General features: G+C 36.3%; 1 protein-coding gene across 1 annotated transcript in view; it reads left to right on the top strand.

Moving 5' to 3' along the window:
- Positions 1–19,999, top strand: part of HOOK1 (hook microtubule tethering protein 1) — a 71,710-nt gene extending 51,711 nt beyond the window's left edge. Inside the window, exons 14-23 of the mRNA XM_047873250.1 lie at positions 589–676; positions 1,004–1,064; positions 3,019–3,159; positions 5,343–5,436; positions 7,334–7,368; positions 7,904–7,986; positions 8,613–8,713; positions 12,237–12,338; positions 14,691–14,759; positions 16,477–19,999. Coding sequence (XP_047729206.1) covers positions 589–676; positions 1,004–1,064; positions 3,019–3,159; positions 5,343–5,436; positions 7,334–7,368; positions 7,904–7,986; positions 8,613–8,713; positions 12,237–12,338; positions 14,691–14,759; positions 16,477–16,647 — 945 coding nt within the window. The 3' untranslated portion in view covers positions 16,648–19,999. The remainder of the gene's footprint in view (positions 1–588; positions 677–1,003; positions 1,065–3,018; positions 3,160–5,342; positions 5,437–7,333; positions 7,369–7,903; positions 7,987–8,612; positions 8,714–12,236; positions 12,339–14,690; positions 14,760–16,476) is intronic.
- Positions 20,000–21,726: the final 1,727 nt, after the last annotated feature.

The following is a 21,726-nucleotide window of genomic DNA, read 5'->3' as shown; positions in this document are numbered from 1 at the left end:
CATAATTTAACTAGGAAATAGGGAACCTGGAATTCAAGCCACGATCTATTTGCCTCCAGAGTCCATACTTTTTACTAATTACTCCACAGTTGCATACTTGTACTCTGTTGCATAATTACATCAGTTTGGTTCAAAGGTATATTATCTTTGAAATCACAAGATTTGTGTTGTATAAAGATTATTTACATGATTTAGCACTAAAACTAAAATATTGTCATTTTTATTTTTATTTTTTTTAATTTTATTTATTTATTTTAAACATTTATTTATTTTTGAGACAGAGAGAGACAGAGCATGAATGGGGGAGGGTGAGAGAGAGAGGGAGACACAGAATCTGAAACAGGCTCCAGGCTCTGAGCGGTCAGCACAGAGCCCGATGCGGGGCTCGAACCCACAGACTGTGAGATCATGACCTGAGCCGAAGTCAGATGCTTAACCAACTGAGCCACCCAGGCGCCCCAAATATTGTCATTTTTAAATAGCTAAGCAACAATTAGGAAATTAGTTTGCTAAGATAAATTGTTATAACCATAAAGTACATTTCTTGTGGAAACAATTGTTTTGCTCATATAAACAATTCTTTTTTAGAGACTAATAGAACAACGTGATACTCTGAAAGAAACGAATGAAGAGCTTCGATGTTCACAAGTGCAACAAGATCATCTAAACCAAACAGGTGAATTTTGTTGGATTTTTAAAAGTTTTTTTTTAATGATAGAAATGCTGGGGGCGCCTGGGTGGCGCAGTCGGTTAAGCGTCCGACTTCAGCCAGGTCACGATCTCGCGGTCCGGGAGTTCGAGCCCCGCGTCAAGCTCTGGGCTGATGGCTCAGAGCCTGGAGCCTGTTTCCGATTCTGTGTCTCCCTCTCTCTCTGCCCCTCCCCCGTTCATGCTCTGTCTCTCTCTGTCCCAAAAATAAATAAACGTTGAAAAAAAATTAAAAAAAAAAAAAAGAAAAAAAAAAGAAATGCTGAAATGTTGATCTTTCATTGTTGTTGTTTAGATGCATCTGCTACAAAAAGTTTTGAGAATCTTGCTGCTGAGATTATGCCTGTGGAATACAGGTAAATGTGTTTTTATTAATTGATAATATTAGAAATGTGATTTCTTTAAAAAAATTATTAGCCTTTAAAATGTTCCATTTTATGAGTCATAGAGCTCAAAATACTTTGTCTCATCTGCTTGAGCTTCTTAGATTGTTATTGCTACTTTAGCAGTTTTAGGTCTTATCAGAAGTAAAATTTCAGACTTGCTGAATGAGATATTCTGGTTTTTACGATATGACTTTTACTGTGTTGAACTTCTTTCCCTACCCATAAGCTCTACGGAAAACCCTTTTTACACATGGCCTTTAAATCCACATGGGTGAAGCCAATAGGAAAGGGGCTGTCAAATATAGCAGGAGGATTAAACAGAAGTTAAATAAAATATAAATTTTAGAGATTCTTCTTCACCAGCTTTTATTTTCGTATTTTACTGCTATGTTTACTTGTAGGCATTTGACTAATCTGGTAGTTTTTATGGTTTTCTTTTTTGTGGTAACAGTTTTATTTATTACTTCAAATTCTACTTTTTAAGCAGATTTATTGAGATACAACTCACCCATTTACAGTTGTACAGCTCAGTGGTTTTTAGTGTAGTCCTAGAGTTGTGCAGCCATCTAATTTGAGAACATTTCATTCCCCCAGATGGATACCCTGTCCCTATTAGCAGTCATTCCTCATTCCTGCTTCTCCTCCAGCTCCAGCCCCAGGCAACCAAGAATTGACTCTTTGTCCATTTGCTTGTTACAGAATTTCATATACATACAGTCATACAATATGCAGCCTTTTGTGACTGACTTGTTTCACTTAGCGTATAGTTTGCAAATTTGTTGACTTTCATTTTGTTCAACTTTTGTTGTTAAGACAGAGGTCTTTACCTGTTGGACTGGAAAGCAACTTGTTAGCTAGTATCCAGTGATATTAATATTACTTTAAAATAGCCATATGAGCCTATAGTTTAAAGTCATGATGCTGTCATTCAGAAGAACACAAACTGAGATTAAATGAAATTAGTTGCTTCTGAGAAATTGCATTTAGGGAGGCAGGTAGGAGAACATTACTTTTTTCTTTAATATTATTTCTATCATTTGCATTTTAGAAAATATGTGTATGTAAACTTTTAATAAAGATTTTTTTGAAAACAAAAATAATCTAGAGACAGTGATAGGCCTGTCATCATGAAAGTATATTTAAAAATATTAAGCAAACTAGGGGCACCTGGGTGGGCCCAGTTGGTTAAGCATCCAACTTTGGCTCAGGTCATGATCTCCCAGTTCACGAGTTCGAGCCCTACGTTGGGCTCTGTGCTGACAGCTCAGAGCCTGGAGCCTGCTTTGGATTTGTGTCTCCCTCTCTCTCTGCCCCTCCCTTGCTCTCTCTCTCTCTCTGTCTCTCTGAAAAATAAATAAACATTAAAAAAATAAAAATATTAAGCAAACTGATTTCTTTTTTTTACGTTGATGTATTTATTTTGAGAGAGAGAGAGCGAGTGAAGGTGCTCTGTCAGTGTGAAACCTGATATGGGGCTCGAACTCACAAACTGTGAGATCATGACCTGAGCCGAAATCAAGAGTCAGACTTCAACTGACTGAGCCACTCAGGCACCCCATAAGCAAACTGATTTCTTAAACCTATTGCTTTTAATTTATGTTTTCTGAGGATATACTTTATATTACCTTTAGTAAATAGTTTCTAAATTACCAGTGAAAGAACTCCTGTTTCTCTTTGGGATTTGCATAATAAATATTTAATATGATATAACACTTGTGCTTTTAAAAATTCACAACTTGTTTTTCAGGACAGTCTTACAATATATGTAGGCTTTTTCTTAAAAACTTTCAGAAACATTGCTAACAGTTTTAAATGACAGCTATTGAATGAACAGGAATTTTCTTTCCTGAAAAGCTAAGGATGTAAAAAAAAGCAAAATGTATATTTAGAAAAAATTAAAAATAAATTTTCTTTTCAACATCAGGGAAGTATTTATTCGACTGCAACATGAAAATAAGATGCTTCGCTTGCAACAGGAAGGTACTGAGAATGAACGTATTGAGGAACTCCAGGAACAGCTAGAACAGAAGCACCGCAAGATGAATGAACTGGAAACCGAGCAAAGGTGACCCACTCTTTGTAATTGTCATAGTGATTCCATTAGGTAGCCACCAAATCTTGACTCACAGAAGAGGGAGATAACATCGTAATTGAAATAGTTAGGAGTTTAGTCTCTCACTCCCATTGCTTCTAGCACACTTTAGTAACCAGGTTTCTCATTCTTGAATTTCATTTATATGTCTTCATAATTCTCAGAAAATTTAACAAATGAGTAAATGACAATCTGGGTTTCGACTGCAGTCAGTGCTTGGATGGAACATAGACTGTGGAGTCAAATTTGAGTGCCACCTCTATTTAAACCTATTAACAGTTTTGTTCTGGGCAAGTTTCTTAAATTCACACTTAATGTCCTCAGCTATAACTGGAGGTGATACCTATTTGCAAGTTGTTATGAAGATTCACAGATAACGTGTTTAAAGCAAATGACGTACTTATCTGATACTGAGGAGGGGCTTAAAAATTATAATATTAAAAATATATTAACATTGATAAAGTGTTCACTGTATGCCAGCCACTTCCCTGATGTTGAAAAGCAAAATTTATTTTTAAATTTTTCTAAATATACATTTTACATTTTTTCTACATTCTTAACTTTTTAGGAAAGAAAATTCCTGTTCATTCAACAGCTGTCATTTAAAACTGTTAGCAATGTTTCTGCAAGTTTTTAAGAAAAAACTATTTATTGTAAGACTGTCTCGAAAAACAAGTATTACATTGTTAAAAGCACAAGTGTTATATTGTATTATATATTTATTATGCAAATCCCAGAGAGAAATAGGAGTTCTTTTACTGGTAACTTAGAAACTATTTACTAAAGGTAATATATAGTATTACCTTCTAAGCGCTTGTTTGGTATTAACTCAAAAAACCTCACAGTAACTCTGTGAAATAGGGACTGTAATTATCTCTTTTATGGATAAGGAAGCTGAGGTTCAAGGAGGTTAAGTAACTTATCCAAAGTTATAAGCTAGCTAGTAAGTTCTCGATTGCACATTTGAACTTTCTGTCATTCTGACTCCTGAGTCTGGACTCTTAAACACTATGCTAACTTGCCTCTTATATATGGCATATTTTTCAGTAAAAGTATGTGGTTTTATTTGACCAACCTTTATTGGATCTTAGAGACTAGGAATTTTAGATACACTTGAACCTGGTTTCTCAAACTTGTATATATAGTATTACATCAACTGTGGTTGAAAAAAGAATAACATTTTAGCTTTGTGAAGGGACCATCAAATATTACTATCCTCTGCAATTCAATATCAGCACTGGAGATAGAAAATTTCAGCTTTTAGAAAGTTAAAACAGGAAGATAGACATATGAATAGATAATTACATTATCTGATAACTGGAACAATGGGGCATTATAACGGGCAGGTGTGTTGGGTCATATATACATGAAAAGAGAGACAGATTCTCTTTCTTGCTGGAAACCTCATTAGAGGCAATTCTCAAGCAGGGTTTTAAAGAATGAGGTTTTGCCAAGTTAAACATCTGCATTAGTTGCTAGTGTTAGTCTCTTTAATTTAAACAAAAAATTATGAAGAGATGGTTGGAAAACGGTGACCTTTGTCAGTACACTATGAAATCTGAAACAAAAAGAAACCTAGTTCCCATTCATTAAAAATACACCTGTAAGGGGGCACCTGGGTGGCTCAGTCGGTTGACCATCCGACATCAGCTCAAGTCATGATCTCATGGTTCCTGTGTTCAAGCGCTGCATCGGGCTCTGTGCTGACGGCTCAGAGCCTGGAGCCTGCTTTGGATTCTGTGTCCCCCTCTCTCTCTTTGCTGTTCCTTTGATAGTTCTCTGTCTCTCTTTCTCTCTGTCACTCCAAAATAAACATTAAAAAAAATTTTAAAAAATACAACTGTAGGAAAACTGAGCTAGTTTTCTAATTTCTCTTACCAGTGAGTACTGTGCAGAAATGATGTGCTTTTGCAACTGGCACTTAAGTATCTTGAATTTTTACATGTGGGTGTTTATACTTCCTGGATAAATGTCTTCTTTTTAAAAAATATTTCTTGCAAGTAGCCTACTATACTATATATTAAACCTAGCCACAGATAATTGTTCAGCCTTCATTATTACTATTAAATGCACCAGTTGCACAAATGCACCTTTATAGATCCTTAACTACTTTGACTTTCCATACAAATAAATGTGTATGATCCATCTTACAATAGGCTGAGCAAAGAGCGCATCCGAGAATTGCAGCAGCAGATTGAGGACCTCCAGAAATCTTTACAGGAACAAGGCTCCAAGTCTGAAGGAGAAAGTGTAAGTAACTTGAAATCTTAATAATTCTGCTGCGTGTGGACTCTCTGCGAGAGGTCCTAACGCCCAAATTCGTCTTGTGTTTGAAAGTGCCACCCTTATCAATGAGGGTACCCTTGAATACCGTATATATCTGCATAACGGATGCTGTGATTTTGCCACTTTGGAGCCTATAAATTAATCGTATGTATTCAAGGTGATTTCTATCTGTCCTACTTCAACAGCTACACCTAACTTCATGGTTGCTGGTGTGCTGCCGGTGAGGTCTTCATGGCTCTGCTGGGACACCAACAGGGTGGGCCTCAGAAAAGTCCTGGTTGAGAGTGCTCAGTGGTCAGAATTGAGGAAAACTTCTAACAGGAAAAGGGAGAGGGAGAAAATGATCTCTAGCAAAGAGCCTTATAGGAGTGGATCATACTAACCTCCAAAGGACAGAAACCTTAATGCAGTTTTGAAAGCATCACCTCGTATTTCTTCCCTTTTTCCATGCCGACTCGTGGCCTTGCCGCTTCTAATCTGTTTTTGATGGCAAACATTGTGAGGGCAGAGAGAAGAGGACTCAGCAGAACTCAACAGCCCCACCCCGAATGCACCTAACAGTGTGTCTGTAGTTTGAGCTCTGTATGCAGGGGGAAGGAAGTAACGACAGAGGGAGGAAGGCATTTAATGGAAACAACAACGAAAAGACAGGGCTCTGTGTGTGTTAGGTACTGGTTAGATGGAAGCTGAGGTGGTTAGATCTGTGTTGACGGGGAGAAAGCTATGAAGAGTAAGTAAAGAGGTGAAAAGGAAGACTGAAAGGGTTGTGTTTCCTCTCTGTCTGTTATATGCTTTATATGATTTTTTCTTTTTTCCCCGGGGGCTTGGAAAATAGAAATCGTCTCATGCATGGCGGCATCTCATATGTGCATATATACGGTATTGTAACCTCTCTAATATGAATATTTTTTTAAGCCACAATAGAGACTACTTTTAAAATGGGATCTCTTTGAGAGAGTACATTTTGGATTGCAGTGTTTTTAAATGTGTTCTATTTATCTTTTAAAAATAAATTATTGGGGCGCCTGGGTGGCGCAGTCGGTTAAGTGTCCGACTTCAGCCAGGTCCCGATCTCGCGGTCCGTGAGTTCGAGCCCCGCGTCGGGCTCTGGGCCAATGGCTCAGAGCCTGGAGCCTGTTTCCGATTCTGTGTCTCCCTCTCTCTCTGCCCCTCCCCCATTCATGCTCTGTCTCTCTCTGTCCCAAAAAATAAATAAACGTTGAAAAAAAAAAAATTAAAAATAAATTATTAGTGTCTTAGTTATGTTTCAGATTATGTATTTTAAACCCTTCAACTTTTCAGTAGATGATACAGAGCTAGTGTTGCAATTTAAACTCCTGCTTTTTAAAGAGGAAGTTTTATGTTTTGAATTTTATTTTTTAACAAAATCCTTTTCATTTTGATGTTAATATTAAAGTGCTTGCATTTATAATGATAAAGCTTTATTATAAAGATAATTATTTAAGTCTATTCCTCACTAAGGGCCTAACATCTTAAATTATGTATTTTAAAAAAGGATTTTTAAATGTTTGATACTCCTCAATATATCACATTCAGCTTGCATTTGGTATTTTTCTTCAAGTTCAAATTTTATTTTCATGGTATTCAGAAATATGAAGCCCTTTTCTTTCTACTCTTGTACTCATCCTTATGTCATTTCCTAACCTCCTTTCCTTTCCCTTTGAAGTAAAAAACACCTGAAATTTTATGTCTTTACAAGTATGTTATTAGAAATACAAATTGTTAAAAAATTTATAATTTTAAATAATACACTTCAAAAGGAGGTAAAGAGATTTTGATGTCTGGAAAATTTATCTTGTCACAACAGTTATCTTACAGCAACTTTTTTTAATTTTTATAGTCCAGCAAACTAAAGCAGAAGTTGGAAGCTCATATGTAAGTAAACTGATATTTCATTTCAAATATGAGAGGGGAAGGGTTTTAAAAACTTCTAAAGTTAGTATCCTTTTCTGACTTTGTTTGTAAGAGAAACCCCCTGATGCCAATTGAATGTTCACCACTGCCATCAAGAAGTGAAAAGAAAAACGCGCTAAAATGTTCAGCCTGCCTGTCAATGATCTCAAATCCTACATTTTTCCATCACTAATGTCATTTGAAGAGTTTACAAAGTAGACAGCTGTCACATGTGGAGATGTGGGATGTTTAACCAATAAAATATTTCCTCTGACTTTCTTAGGAAGCAAGGATGAGAGGGAAAAATTAACATTTTTAGCACCTGTCATGTGTCAGGCAGTTTACCCTCTCACAACAAGCCTATAATATGTGTCAGGTATTATGCCCATTTTACAGGTGAGGAGATTCAGGATCAGAAAGTGATTTGGCCACAGTCCACAAATGTCCTGAGGCAGAAATCAGTTTTCATTCTCAGGTCTGTTTGCTTCCAAAACTCCATGCTTTTTCCACTACTTAGGGAAAAACTAACTGAGGTCCAGGAAGAATTACAGAAGAAACAAGAACTCATTGAAGATCTTCAGCCAGATGTAAACCAGAATGGTAGGTATTTGTAAAAACCTGGATCAGACTACGACTAAGGACTTGCCTTTTTTAGTTGAAAGATGCAAGAACTGTGTATAAGTTTTCAGACACTCCATAAATACGTGCATTGCAAATAAGAACCATGATAATGTTTTAGTGATTTCAGTGATTAACAAGTGATCTGATTTTAAAGCGAAAAAGTCTAATAAAATGAACTGATTGATATATAGGAGTATCAAACATGGTAACATATAATAGAATTACTACTATGGAAATGTAAATAAAATAATTTATAATAAAATTAAATTGAGCCTTAAACAGTATGTAGAAGGACTGCTTTATTTTCTTATGATGATCGTGCTTACATGCTGAAGTGTATTTGCTCATTGAAACGCTTGATAGAAGGGAGAAAAGCTGGGTAAAGCAGATTATAGATATTTTTAAGAAAAAATAATATGAAATGATTGAGGATATGTTAGTTGTAGTTCAAAGGTTTTAGATACGAATTCACTACAAAGAAGAAATAAACATTTCTCTTTTAAGTTCTCTTATCAGTCCTTTCGAAAAAAATCAGATAAGTATAATTTTTGTGTGAGGAGGGAATATTTTAAATTGGTCCTGTTTCATTTCATTTTCAATAATAGTGCAAAAGATCAATGAACTTGAAGCTGCTCTTCAGAAGAAAGATGAAGATATGAAAGCAATGGAGGAAAGATACAAAATGTACTTGGAGAAAGCAAGGAATGTGAGTGGCTTACCTTTCAGAGATCAAGTCTTCTGACTCAGGTTCTCATAATGCGCATTCCGCCCATGAGGTCATCTCTCTTAAATATGCATCATGTCCCTTTTCTGACTCTACCCTGCCTTGCGGGTCAGTCCTCACAGTCTCTCCCTGTCACTCATCAGCATCATGTAAAACAAACACAGGGCTGTTCTTGGACAGTTTAAACGGGGACTGCAGTGACCTCATTAGAGAAGACGACTATTAGAAAGTATGGAATCGTGGGGCGCCTGGGTGGCTCAGATCATGATCTCACAGTTTGTGGGTTTGAGCCCCATGTCGGGCTCTGTGCTGACAGCCCAGAGCCTGGATCCTGCTGCGGATTCTGTGTCTCCCTCTCTCTCTGTCCCTCCCCCACTCACTCTCTGTCTCTCACAAATGAATAAATGTTAAAGAAAGAATTTTAAGGGGCGCCTGGGTGGCTCAGTCCAACTTCGGCTCAGGTCATGATCTCATGGTTCGTGAGTTCAAGTCCCACATTGGGCTCTGTGCTGAGGGCTCAGAGCCCGGAGTCTGTTTCAGATTCTGTGTCTCCCTCTTTCTTCTGCCCCTCCCCCGCTCTCTGTCTCTCTGTCTCTCAAAAATAAATAAACATTAAAAAAAAATTTAAGAAAGTATGGAATCTTTAGCTCTTAAATTTTTTTTTTAACTTTTATTTATTTTTGAGAGACAGAGCATGAATGTGGGAGGGGCAGAAAGAGAGGGAGACACAGAATCTGAAGCAGGCTCCAGGCTCCGAGCTGTCAGCACAAAGCCCGATGTGGGGCTTGAACCCATGAACTATGAGATCATGACCTGAGCGGAAGTTGGATGTTTAACTGACTGAGCCACCCAGGTGCCCCTGGAATCTTTAGTTCTTAAAATGAATGTTTGCCTTTGTGAAAATTTTGCTCTTCAAACTTGTTTAAAATTGTTTTACCATTTAATTTAGATTAGATAGTTAAACACTCTTCTAATGTTTACCAGACTGGTCTTTTTCCCTATTTCCAACTTAAATATCTGTGAGAACATTCTCATAAAATCGTTTATTTCCATGAATACCATGTATTTTCTTAAAATATTCTGTCTTAGAGAATATCAATATACTCTTTTCTATTTGTTGAATAAACAAGAGGATTATATGATGAAGCTTTAAAATACTGCTAGTGTATCTATTCTTTTTATGTTTGAATTTTGTATTTACTAAGTTGTCCACATTACCTGCAACAACAGATACACCTCAAGATCTCAAGGCTTCACATGAAGTCCATTTTTCAATGGGGGAGGGGCTCTGCTCCGTGCAGTGTCCCCAAACCCCCAGCTGACAGAGTCTTTGCCTTCTTGAACACAATGTTCCCAGCTCTACTTGACTTAGTCCAGCTGGTAGACGAGGGCAGCCAGCCTAGACCATACCGGAGATAGTAACGGGGTGGGCCTGGGAGCCACATGAACCACTTTCACCCTCACTGCAGTGGGCAGAATATAGGCACACAGCTGCACTCAACTTCTAGGGAGTCTTGGTAAATATCCAGACAGTCTCTGCCACAGTCTAGTGTCTCTCAACTATAGAAGTGCTTTTAGTAGAAAATATAAAACATAGAAAGATTCCCTTTCTTCTTAACTGTGCATTTTTTTCAGTGCATACTACGTCCATGATTGCAGACATAGACACACACAATTTGTATGATCATAACACATACAATTTATATTTTGAAAGTTTAAAATAATTCCCTCATGTTATATAAACATACTTTAATATTTATTAAGCAGCTATTATACTTAACACAGGGAATAGAGAGGTAAACAAGACAGACGCTTCTAGAGCGGACTGTGCAAAGTAAAAGAATGGCTATATAATATTCAGTTGAATGCAGTATATAGTAATTTAGTCATCATCCTGTTGGAAATAGTTTGTTTCCATTTCTTTTTCCTTCTTGCTTCTAGAAATAAGACTATAGGCAACTTATTTATATAGAAAGCTTGCCCCTTATTTTGGCTTATTATGTTAGCCTTGTTCCTAAGCTAATGGGTCAAATGGAAGTTTTAGGTCAAAGGATAAGAACATTTTAATAATGTGCTTGATACACATATCTAAATGATATTCTAAAAGGATCACAGTTAAGTAGACAAAACAGTGACCATGAATACCATATTCTTGTCATCATCAAGTACTATCATTTAAAAAAAAAATTGCTGGAGCGCCTGGGTGGCTCAGTCGGTTGACTTTGGCTCAGGTCATGATCTTGCAGTTCGTGAGTTCAAGCCCCGCGTCGGGCTCTGTGCTGACAGCTCAGAGCCTGGAGCCTGCTTCAGATTCTTTCTCTCTCTCTCTCTCTCTCTCTCTCTCTCTCTCTCTGCACCCCTCCCCCACTCTCTCTCTCTCAAATAATAAACATTTAAAAAATAAAAATAAAAAGCAATTGCTTGTATGATAAACATGATTTTATTTCTTACCTTTACATTATTTGGAGGGAGAGGTTAATTATAGTAACATAATGTCCATGATAGAAAATTCAGAAAATATAGAAAAGTCACAATCATACTTTTTATTACTTAGAGGTAAAAAATTATGATGTGTTCTCTGTAATTAAATTATGATTTAAACTCTGCTTTTACAATGTGAACTCCTCGAAGGCAGGCACCAAGCCTCCTGTATCCCATGGGCCATAGTCAGTGCCTGCCATATTCAGCACTCAGCAAATTGTTTTTAATGAACCACAGTCATTTTTAGGCATATTACCTTTCAGTCTTTTTCCTTTACCTCAGTGAATATAGGTGAAATCTTTAAATCAGTTTAAATCTTTTTGAATAGATTTGTAATTACATCATACAGCTGACCTTATTATTGGAAATTTGTTTTTGCTTCTAATTTACACCTGATATTTTCAAGTTAATTTCCTGTTATACTGCTGGCTCCATAGTTTAGTTGAGTCTATGAACAGCATTCTGAGCAAAATCTCTTTTCACCTAACTTTTAGTGACTTCCATAAATGTGATTGAGCCACTCTAGGGATTGCAGACAAAGTCATCAGTTTCTAATAAGTTGATCTTACATATTGAGTTACATTTCACTAGATAATGGTAGTGAAAAAGGTTGTTGCTAAGAATTTTTTTGTTACTTTGTACAATGAGTTCCTATATAATTAGCAAATTCTTTTAATTTTTTTAAAAAATGTATCTGATAAATATGGAAAGTGTTGTTTCAAGACCTCAGTGCTCAAAGTTTAATAAGACTAGATTACTATCCCTGAGTACTGAGCCTTGGAGAAAGGAAATTTTATTTTGAGATAGGGATCTTCCCATTTGGGTACTGAATTATAATATCATTCTACCTCTATAATGTTATTTTTATTACTCAAATTTAATTGTAAAATAAGTCATAGTTCACACCTGGATCACTTTCTGGATAATTTTCCACTTTATACACAGAGGTTTATAGGTTCTTATATTTCAGTACTTGATAATATAAAGTAAATGTAAAATATTTGTTTTTTTTTCCTTTCAACAGGTAATAAAAACTTTAGATCCCAAACTAAATCCAGCATCAGCTGAAATAATGCTACTTAGAAAGCAGTTGGCAGAGAAAGAGAGAAGAATTGAGATTCTGGAGGTAAAATTTTCATATTCACACGTCTCCTTTTAATTATTCTGTATAATCCTGATAATTAATTGCTGTCCAGCATCTGCCATTAATGATCAAGTTTCACAAGAAGTTGAAATCAGGAGCTGGCAATGCCATGTTTTCGCGCTCAGTATGTTTACTACGAAGCATCTCACCAGCCAATAGGAGTTTATCTACTCTGCTACATTGTCTCTGTCACTCCCACAACAGCCAGTCCTGTGGATAGCCCTTAGTGGCTAATAGAGTTCTGTTACAATGTTAGCTCCTTTTAAAATTATGTGGATTAGAGTTCATTCAGAAAATATAAGTAAATAAAGGAAAAAAAGGAACCAAACTCACCTTTAAAAAAAGGTACTCTACTCTGTCTGTTAACTAGATTTTCCTTCTCTTTTCTTCTCCCTATTCCTCACTGGAACCTAAGTAAACTCATTAGTTGGCAATTCCTGGGGGAAGAAAGTGCTCATAGAATCCAGTAAGTCCTTGCACTGAAGTGGCAGTCTTGGTTGTTAATCATGCATAGTTATGTTAGTGATGACATCTTCTCATTAATTAGCCAGGCCTTTAGAACTTATTTTTTGTGCTGATGATCATATCATTTTTACTGGCTGGGTTAATAAGTATGTCAGTCTGGAACTGTATATTCATAGATTTTATAATTGGGCATGTTCTAGTTTCCTTTGCAAAGTGTTTTACAAAATTATTTAATACTGTGGTGAGATGTGATACTATTCTTGAAATCATTATGTGCTTCCTTATAATAATGTATGTGTAATTGCAGAGCCATGATGAGATCTGTATACTAGCCTTGAAATTTGAGTAATTGATAGTAGGTTTCTTTTTAAATCAACTAGGAATGTTGTATTTCAGAGAAACATGTTGTATTCATTTACCATTTTCTTCATATTATTTCTGAGCCAGGGTGTATGGGCTGTAGTGGAACTATTTTGTTTAAAGACTTAACATTCAGAGTGCACACCAGCCTATGTGCCCTTGCTAAGTGCTTGTCCAGGCCTTGTCAGGTGCTGTAAAAAAAAGCACTGGATGGTGGCATCTCTCTGCGGAAATACTATCCATTCTTCAGCATCCAACTCACATGTGTCTTCCTGGATTCCTTAGGCAAAGTTGGTTATTTCTCCATAGCGATTCCACGTATTTTGAACTCATTAATTCATCCCACAATAGCATTGTTCTTCTTCCTGGTGTGTGTCAGAGTTTGAGGGCAGAGCGTGTACCTTATATACCTGTACTCCCAGCATTAAATATCACATAAATGAGAGGCCAGGTTTGCTGCTTTATTGGTAAGTTCTCCTAAAGTTGTCACCTCTCCTCTCTGGTCCTAGGGCTCCTCATCTGTAAAATAATGAGACTTGGACTGAAAACCCCCTGAGCTCTGAGTTGCCCTGATTATCCACCTCCCAGTGAACGCCAGTGAGCGTGTGCAGCATCGTCAATGCTTCAAGCGCAGCTCCCTACCAAGTAGAAAGACAGAATGGCACCTCTGATGATAGGGCTTTGAAGAGAAACTTGGGTTACATCACAGCATATGGGCTTTGGTTCATGTGTACTTCTCTGCGCATACACTGCGAGAAGCAAAAATGAGAGAAATATAAATAGCAGGTGTTATTCTATCTGCCATCGTTCTTGGGGAGTCATTGTCTGGAGTGGGTGTGAGCCAGCAAAAGGCCATCTTGCCCCCGTCATTTCTTGCGTCCTTTTGTACTGTGAGCATCTCGCTGTAGGAACACTCAGGTGTTTATGTAGAATATTTACGTGAGCCAACTGCATCTGGTGCTCAATGAAATTACTAAATTTGCTATATTTGAGCAATTAAGAAATGGATGTCAGTCTCTAGGTCAGCACGCAAGCATGGCCACAGGCAATCTAGTATACAGATGACCGAGGAACGAGAGAGAAAAATTCGGGTTAAGCGTTATAGGAGATCTTTAGGATTTTCTGGCATATGTTTTACTACATCCTCTTTCTCCCTAGTTTTGAGTCCTCCACAGATGCTGGTCTGTTTTGTCATCCAACCCAGTTATTACTTTCGTCTCTCTTTATAGGTGACAGTAGCATGAGAATCATGAGTTTCTTATTTGTTGTTGCTTAAGTGCTGTCCTACCAGTAAAATTCTTGAAGTTAAAGGTTTACTAGTCACAGTCTTACTCTTTCTTAAAGGTATTGTGCATGCTTTCTCCATGATCCAGTTCAGATTTTGACTGCTTTATGTGCTACACGATGCATTTTTCAAATTCTCTCAATGAGCAGAGTGAAAAAATGATTCCAGTTTTGGTAGTTTGGGTTTATTTCTGGGATTTTGATAGTCCTTGTGTCTTTTTCCAGAGTGAATGTAAAGTAGCAAAATTCCGTGATTATGAAGAAAAACTCATTGTTTCTGCCTGGTACAATAAGGTGAGTTGCCATTCAACCAGTGATTAGATGTTGTGTTTATCAAACGTTTTGACCAGGAGCCACAGAAAGAAATATATTTTCTACCACAGATCATTACACATGCATGCTTACATATATAAGTAAACAGAAGTTACCCTGTGTGCATGTACCCAGGTATCTCCTGACATAGTCTCTTCTTTTTAATGTGAGTCATAATCCAAATTATATACTTTAGTGTTTTTAGGTGATGCACATGAAGCACACACACAACAGCTCACAAATATTTTAAAAATTGCCTTATTTGAGCTAAAATATTTAATTTGTGCTTCATGCAGTGTTTCTGTAGAAATGTGAATATCTGTGAAATGAAAATCCCGTGTTTCTAGTACTCAGCATTTGTTTTAACATCCCATAAAGCCTCTAAGTGTGTCTTTCACTGTGTTTTGTTTTCTGTTTTGTTTTGTTTTTAATAAGAAATACTCTTCGGTAGTTGTATGTCTGTGTTAAACAGGAGAAAATAGTGTAAAATTATTTGAAGTGCATTTTATTTTGTCATCCTTACTGTCAGTGGGATATTTGCAAGCATTTCATGATGTATGCGGTTCTTTTGGATTATTTTAATCGAAATAGAAAATAACACAGCCATTATCTACCTTAGCTGTTGCTTATTTAGTATGAGAGAGTATGGACTCCCATGTCTGAACCCTGTGCTTCCCCACAAAGAGCGGGCTGTCCTTCCTCAAACATGTCTGTTCTTGTATGTCACCATATTTTTTGTCTGTGCTCTTGCCTTCCCTTCTCTGTTTGACAAAATCTGGCCTAATTTAGCAAGGCCTTAAAGGAAATCATATGTGAAGTGTTCCCAGAACTTTCCCTCATAAGTCAGTCATCCGAGTTAAGATTGGTAACTGTGTATTATTTTCTTTGTTCCTTCGCAGCCTCTCAATACATAAATCATTAAAGATATTAGATCCAAATAATGCATTACGTATTCATTTTCTACCCATGTCTTTTGAGCATTTACTATATTCTGTGTGTTAGACTAATTCCTAGTGATTCTAAGCTTAGTAAAATTCTATTACGTGGGCTAGTGAGAAAAAGTAATTACTTTTCTTACTAAAAAACCCAATATCCACAACTACGGTAACTTGTCATGTATCAATGTGTAGATAGACAGTAGTGAACTATAGTGGTTCTCACACTTTGGCATGCATTAGAAGACTTGTTAAAACACAAGTTACTGGATGCAGCTGCAGAACTTCTGATTTAGTAGGTCTGGGTAGAATCTGCAAGATAGAATTTCCGGTTTTTTTCCAGTGGTGCAAATATTAATCTGAGGACCTCATTTGAGAATCTTTGACCTAAGCTTTTCTCTTGTGTTATGTCTGCTCATAGTGGGTGGAGTGAAGGCCCAAACAGAAAAAGTTACTTTGGAAACTTTTTTTATTGTTATAATTAAGCTTAATGTTAGAATACTAATTTAAGCTACTGCTTTTGATGATTTCAAGTCTAGTGGGTTAAAATAGAGAAACTGAGTGTTATGCCTTTGTTTCCTCCTCCTTGCTGGTGTTACAATGTACAGATGAATTAGCTTCTGAACCCTTAGCTTTTCTACGAAAGGAGAAAAACATCAATCAGCTTTATAGTAGTGTTTTGAGGAAATGACTTTATATTTGTCAAGTGAAAAGCACTTGACAAACTAAGTAGTCTTGTTCCTTATCTGCTTATGTTTGTGCAGAGTCTAGCGTTCCAGAAGCTGGGGATGGAATCTAGGCTCGTGAGCGGCAGTGGTGCCTGCAAAGACCCTGGTGCGTGCGCTCCCGCACGGTCTTTCCTGGCACAGCAACGGCACATCACCAACACCAGAAGAAATCTCTCTGTTAAAGTTCCTGCTACAACACCTGATTAAACTACAGAAGAAAACATAAACAGAAGTGCCCTTAAAATATTTTGTATCCTTCAATTAACTGCCAGATTGAAAAAGAAATTTATGACGCTGGATATCAGCTATTTTAAAATTAACATGCACAAAATTAATTTTGTCAGCTGACTTGGAAAGCAAAATATAGAGTCAGCTATTTCTCTAAGGGAGTATATTTGAGTAATTGGAAGATGTAATTAGGCACACATCTCAAACTTTTGTCTTCTGAGAGTGTTATAAATTCAAATTGACTTTGTATATTTTAATGTTTTCACTTGTACCAGTAACTTGGTTAATCTGCAATGTATAATCAGTAATAAGTAATTTACAAATATATCTATATTTGCTTTATTGCGTGGGTCCATATAAAAATAGTCTTGAGTAGGTACATGGAGAACTATACAAGAGTTACACTTTTTGACTCAATGCATAGAAGGTTTTACCTCTATCTTCAAATCTGTCATCAGATGGGTCTCTTTTATCATGTGATGGATGTTATAACATTTGGAAGATTGACTATTGAAATGACTTTTTGTCATAGTAAAAGTGACTAACTGGAGATTTTGCAGATTCAGGAAACTTCCTAGTTCTCATATACACCTACTATAAACAAGGGCTTCTGTACAGCATGGTTGAAAAGTTAAGGATATGGAAATAAGCTGACTTTTATAAGTGATTTTTCTGATGGGAAGTAAGGCAAAAAATATAATTTGTGTGAAACGTCCACACATGTTTTAATATAATGATCATAATTAATTGCTTTTAAGCATAAAATTATCAGGGCATTTACTAAAAAACATGCCATAATAGTTTTTCCTCTTCACTGCAAAGAGATGGTGTGGTGATGGAATAATCCAGAATCAGTTTGATTTTGTTTACGAATTAAAGAATCTGTCTGGGACTGAGTTTATGGTATTCAGTTCACTTCTATCCAAAGCTTTTATCTTCAGAGGTGTTATTTTCTAATTTTTTTTGGCCTTTTTTAGGAGTCACACTTTTAGATCTTGAGCTAAATCTGTGCTGTCCAGCATTCTAGCCACAAGCCACATGTGGCAATTTAAATAAGATTAATTAAAATTAAAAATTCAGTTCCGTAGTCACATCAGCCACATTTCAAATGCTCAACCGCCACATGTGGCTGATGGCTCCGGTATTGGAGAGCGCAGGTATAAAAAATTTCCATCGTTGCGAAAAGTTCTTTCGGACAGTGCTGTGATCAACCTTTCTTTAGTAACTTGGAAATACTCTTTGATATTAGACCACAAACATAAAAAGAAGAAAACTGTTAGGATTCTTTCAGATATGAAAAGGAATTGAATTGTGGCACAATTAGCATTTTGCATTCCGTATAGTTGAATACCTTAGGTTGTGACATTTGTAGTTCATCCTTCCAGTGCCATTCGACAACTGCATACCTGTCAGCATATGTCTGAACTAGGGGTCAGCAAACGTTATGTAAGAGACAGATGGTAAACAGTTTAGTAAACACTGTCGGCTTTTTGAGCCATATGATGTCTCCCAAGTACTGGACTCTGCTGTAAGTGTGAAAACAGCAACCATAAACAAATATGTAAACAAAATGGGTGTTATTGCATTTCAATAAAATTTTATTTAGAAAAAACTGGCAGGAGGACGGATGTGGCCTGCAGGCTGTAGACCCCTGGTCCAGATTTTATTTTCAGCCTTTCTTTGCATACGTGAGTATTGTTCCATTTACAGTATTATTCATTTAGATACTTGCTTTTTAGATTATCTACCAGAACATTTTTCCTAATCACTGAAAATACAAGAGTTTCATACTGCATTTAGGTCTCTTAAGATTAGGGAGCATCTGTCAGGATATATTGTTTCATCAGGGTTACTTCTGTTGACTACCTCTTAGATTTTGATGGTTTTTATTGGTGCAATTATATTGTTGGTTTGCTTTTTTGTATATTCCTATAGTCTGCCTGCCTGCAACTTTTAGTGAAATGAAATAGCCCTTTGAAAATATTTTAGCATGCTGATTAAAATTTTCCAAATATTATGGCATTTTGGTATATTTTGGTCAGTGTAGGACATCTGCTCCTTTGGTGTTTACTATTTGCTCATAATTGAGATTTTACAAGTTCTTCAAGCTCCCTTTTATTGGAATTTGTTGTAAAACATCAATTTCAATAATTTAGTATTTTCACAGTCAATTGCTCATAAATTTTCAATTATTATATTTGGAATTTCTAAATAATTTGTGCAATTTCTGAATAAGGACAGAAAGCTAGATTCTTTTTTAATAGAGAAAAAGCAAATTTTGTGATTTATCACTTTTCTAGTTGATAAGTAGAATTTAAAATGCTTGATACAGGAGTATTTATACAAGACTAATGTAAAGTTCTGTATTATTGTGATTAACCTTATGGAAATTCAGGAACTGATCAGAAGTGAGATTATTTTCCACATCTGGTTAATGTAGTGAGATTGACACCCTGTGGGTGGTACAGCATTATAAATATTCATCACGAACTATGATTTATGTCTGTGTTTTGAGGCTTGAGTGCATATGCCAGGGAAGAGAAAGCCAGCATCTGTCTGTATGGTAAGGTCTTGAATGCCCCACTGATAAAAGTACAACCCCAGACCAGTTTGGAAGTGATCTTTAATTTTGAGCATTTGCTCTAAGGTTAATATTCCTTTCTCTTTTTAAGTTAAAAGTGTGTATACATATGACAATGATCACTTAATGTATTGAGAAATATTTGAAGTTTATTCTGTTGTGTTTTTTTTTTTTTTCAGTGAATCAGGCTGTTGAACTCTTATGATTTAGTATAGATTAAGAATTAATGTCTTATCTAGAAACACTAAACTGAGTATCCCTCATTAAGATGTCATCATCTGATAACTGGATTGCTAATTTGAATGTTAGATAGTGCTTCTACATCTACACCTGTTTCTGTATAGTGGCACATTGGGCTCTATGGGGTGGCTTTTAGGCCACAGTACTATGTTAGGTTCTCTATAGGCATATTTAATGAGAAACATTCCTATGTAAAAATGTGTATGTATGGCTGTATGCATACATTCCTGTTGTGAACCTGTACATTACAAAGAAGTAGCTTGGGAATTTGTAAAGCACAGCCATTAAAGAAAATAGTGTGCAGTTATTAAACTTGATGTAGCTTAAATGTTACGTTTAGTTTATAAAGGTTCTTTCTATTTTCTATGGCAAAAGACTTTGACACTTGAAAAATAGAAGCAATACTTGATTTATTTTTGTAAGTATTTAGGATATTATTTTAAATAAATGATTGTCCAATAACAATATAATAGTTGTGAAACGTTTTAAATAAACTTTCTGATTTCTGTGTCTGACGGTGATGGTGGATTTTTAGTGGCTACAAGTGCACATTTATTTGCTGCTTTAAATAAAGGACTTAAAATATTTAGTTTGTTAAAGAAAAAATAATTGCATTAATTCTTCTAATTTAGTTTTTCATTTGAATTTTTTGGTGAATGAGAAAGTGTGTAGGAGTGATTTTTTTGGTGTTCCCTTTTTATGTCTCCAGTTTCACATGGGGATCTAGGCATTTTCCATTATCATGAAATCCAGAATATTTCTGGGTTTTCTTTGGCAGAGATTGCTGCTTATCCCTCAATATCCATTATCCCCTTCTTCCTCTGGTAACAGAATGCCATATTTTAGCTTGTGATTTCACTATCCAGTGATGGGGGGTGGGGAGGATAACTACTTTCCAGACCCCATTGTAACTACATGGGGCCATTTAAGGTCTGGCCAAAGAGATGTGACCCTCAGGGACGATGGAATAACAAAGACTAAGGAGCTCGGATCCCTGATACCACCATTTAGCCATATCAGCTGCCACTTCCCACCTGAATTTCTCTTAAGCAATATTTCTTAAAGCCACTTTGTTTTGTTTTGTTTTGTTTTGTTTTGTTTTGTTGTTTCCAGCATCCTTATTTCCCATTCTATACATGTGTGTCACAATGAATTGTGAAATTTTTAGGAAAGTACAACATGTCTTGGAAAGGCTTAATTCTGTTGCTGCTGATAGATGCCCAGTAAATATTTGTTTTATCACATGAATGAAGTTCATGTGCCAGACATGCAAAAATGAGAATAAAGTCCCATCTCACTTCAGATAGATCCCCATGTAGCCAAAAGAACATGATTCCATAAATTGGACTTTCAGAATTTTACAATAAATGCTGGCCCAACATCATATCACAATTTTGTGATTAGTTCCCTACCAGAGATTCTTGACCTATACTGACCAATGTGGTGGTTCTAGCCACAATATGTATTTAAACAAATTTTAATTGAGTTGTATTTCCTCATTAGCCTAGTGGCTACAGTATTGGTCAGTGCAAGTAAAGAAATTTCTATCATCACAAAAAATTGAATTGGACAGCTTGTTCTAGATGCCTAGGTTGAATGGACACATTCTACATCTCTGAAGTTTCCAGTGATATGTGACCACAGAAATGTCGTGAAGTGAAACCTTCAGACACCTTCCTGCACACAGTGACACGCTCAGGGATAGAGCTGAAGTTGGATTGTTAAGCCAGCCGTGATTTTGATGGTGAAACACTTGGTTCCCTTGCCCAGCTGGGCCACAGCAACTTGCTCTCAGTAAGTAGTAAAACTTAACAGTTCAGAACTGCTGCTTGCTTTACCTCAAATATTTCCCTCTTTCATAAATCCTTCCAAGTTTTCTCGAATAAGATGACAGATCTGTCTTTCTGAAGTTTTCCAATTCTTTGTCTTAGTGACTGTAATGTGATCAACCTTTTTTTTTTTTTTTTTTTTTTTTTTAAATGTCCCACTACACTAAGTTTCTTGAGGTCATTGGCCATATCTGGTTCATCTCTGTTTCCCCTCCAGCACTTGGCACAGTATCTTCTGCACAGTCGATACATACGTACTAGCTGAACTAGACTTGCTGATGATGGACAGAATGTTTTCTTTAGAAATCCAGTTTCAAGACGCTCTGAAGAGATAAGGGAAATGCATTAAAGGAGTATCTGAGTAGGCAAGAAATTAAGAAATGCTCCACCCATGGATTCAAGAAACTG

Source organism: Prionailurus viverrinus, chromosome C1 (assembly GCF_022837055.1).
Source record: "Prionailurus viverrinus isolate Anna chromosome C1, UM_Priviv_1.0, whole genome shotgun sequence".
In the NCBI taxonomy this organism is placed as follows: Eukaryota; Metazoa; Chordata; class Mammalia; order Carnivora; family Felidae; genus Prionailurus; species Prionailurus viverrinus.
The sequence above is the reverse complement of the archived record's forward strand: the minus strand, read 5'-3'. Positions and strand labels throughout refer to the sequence as shown.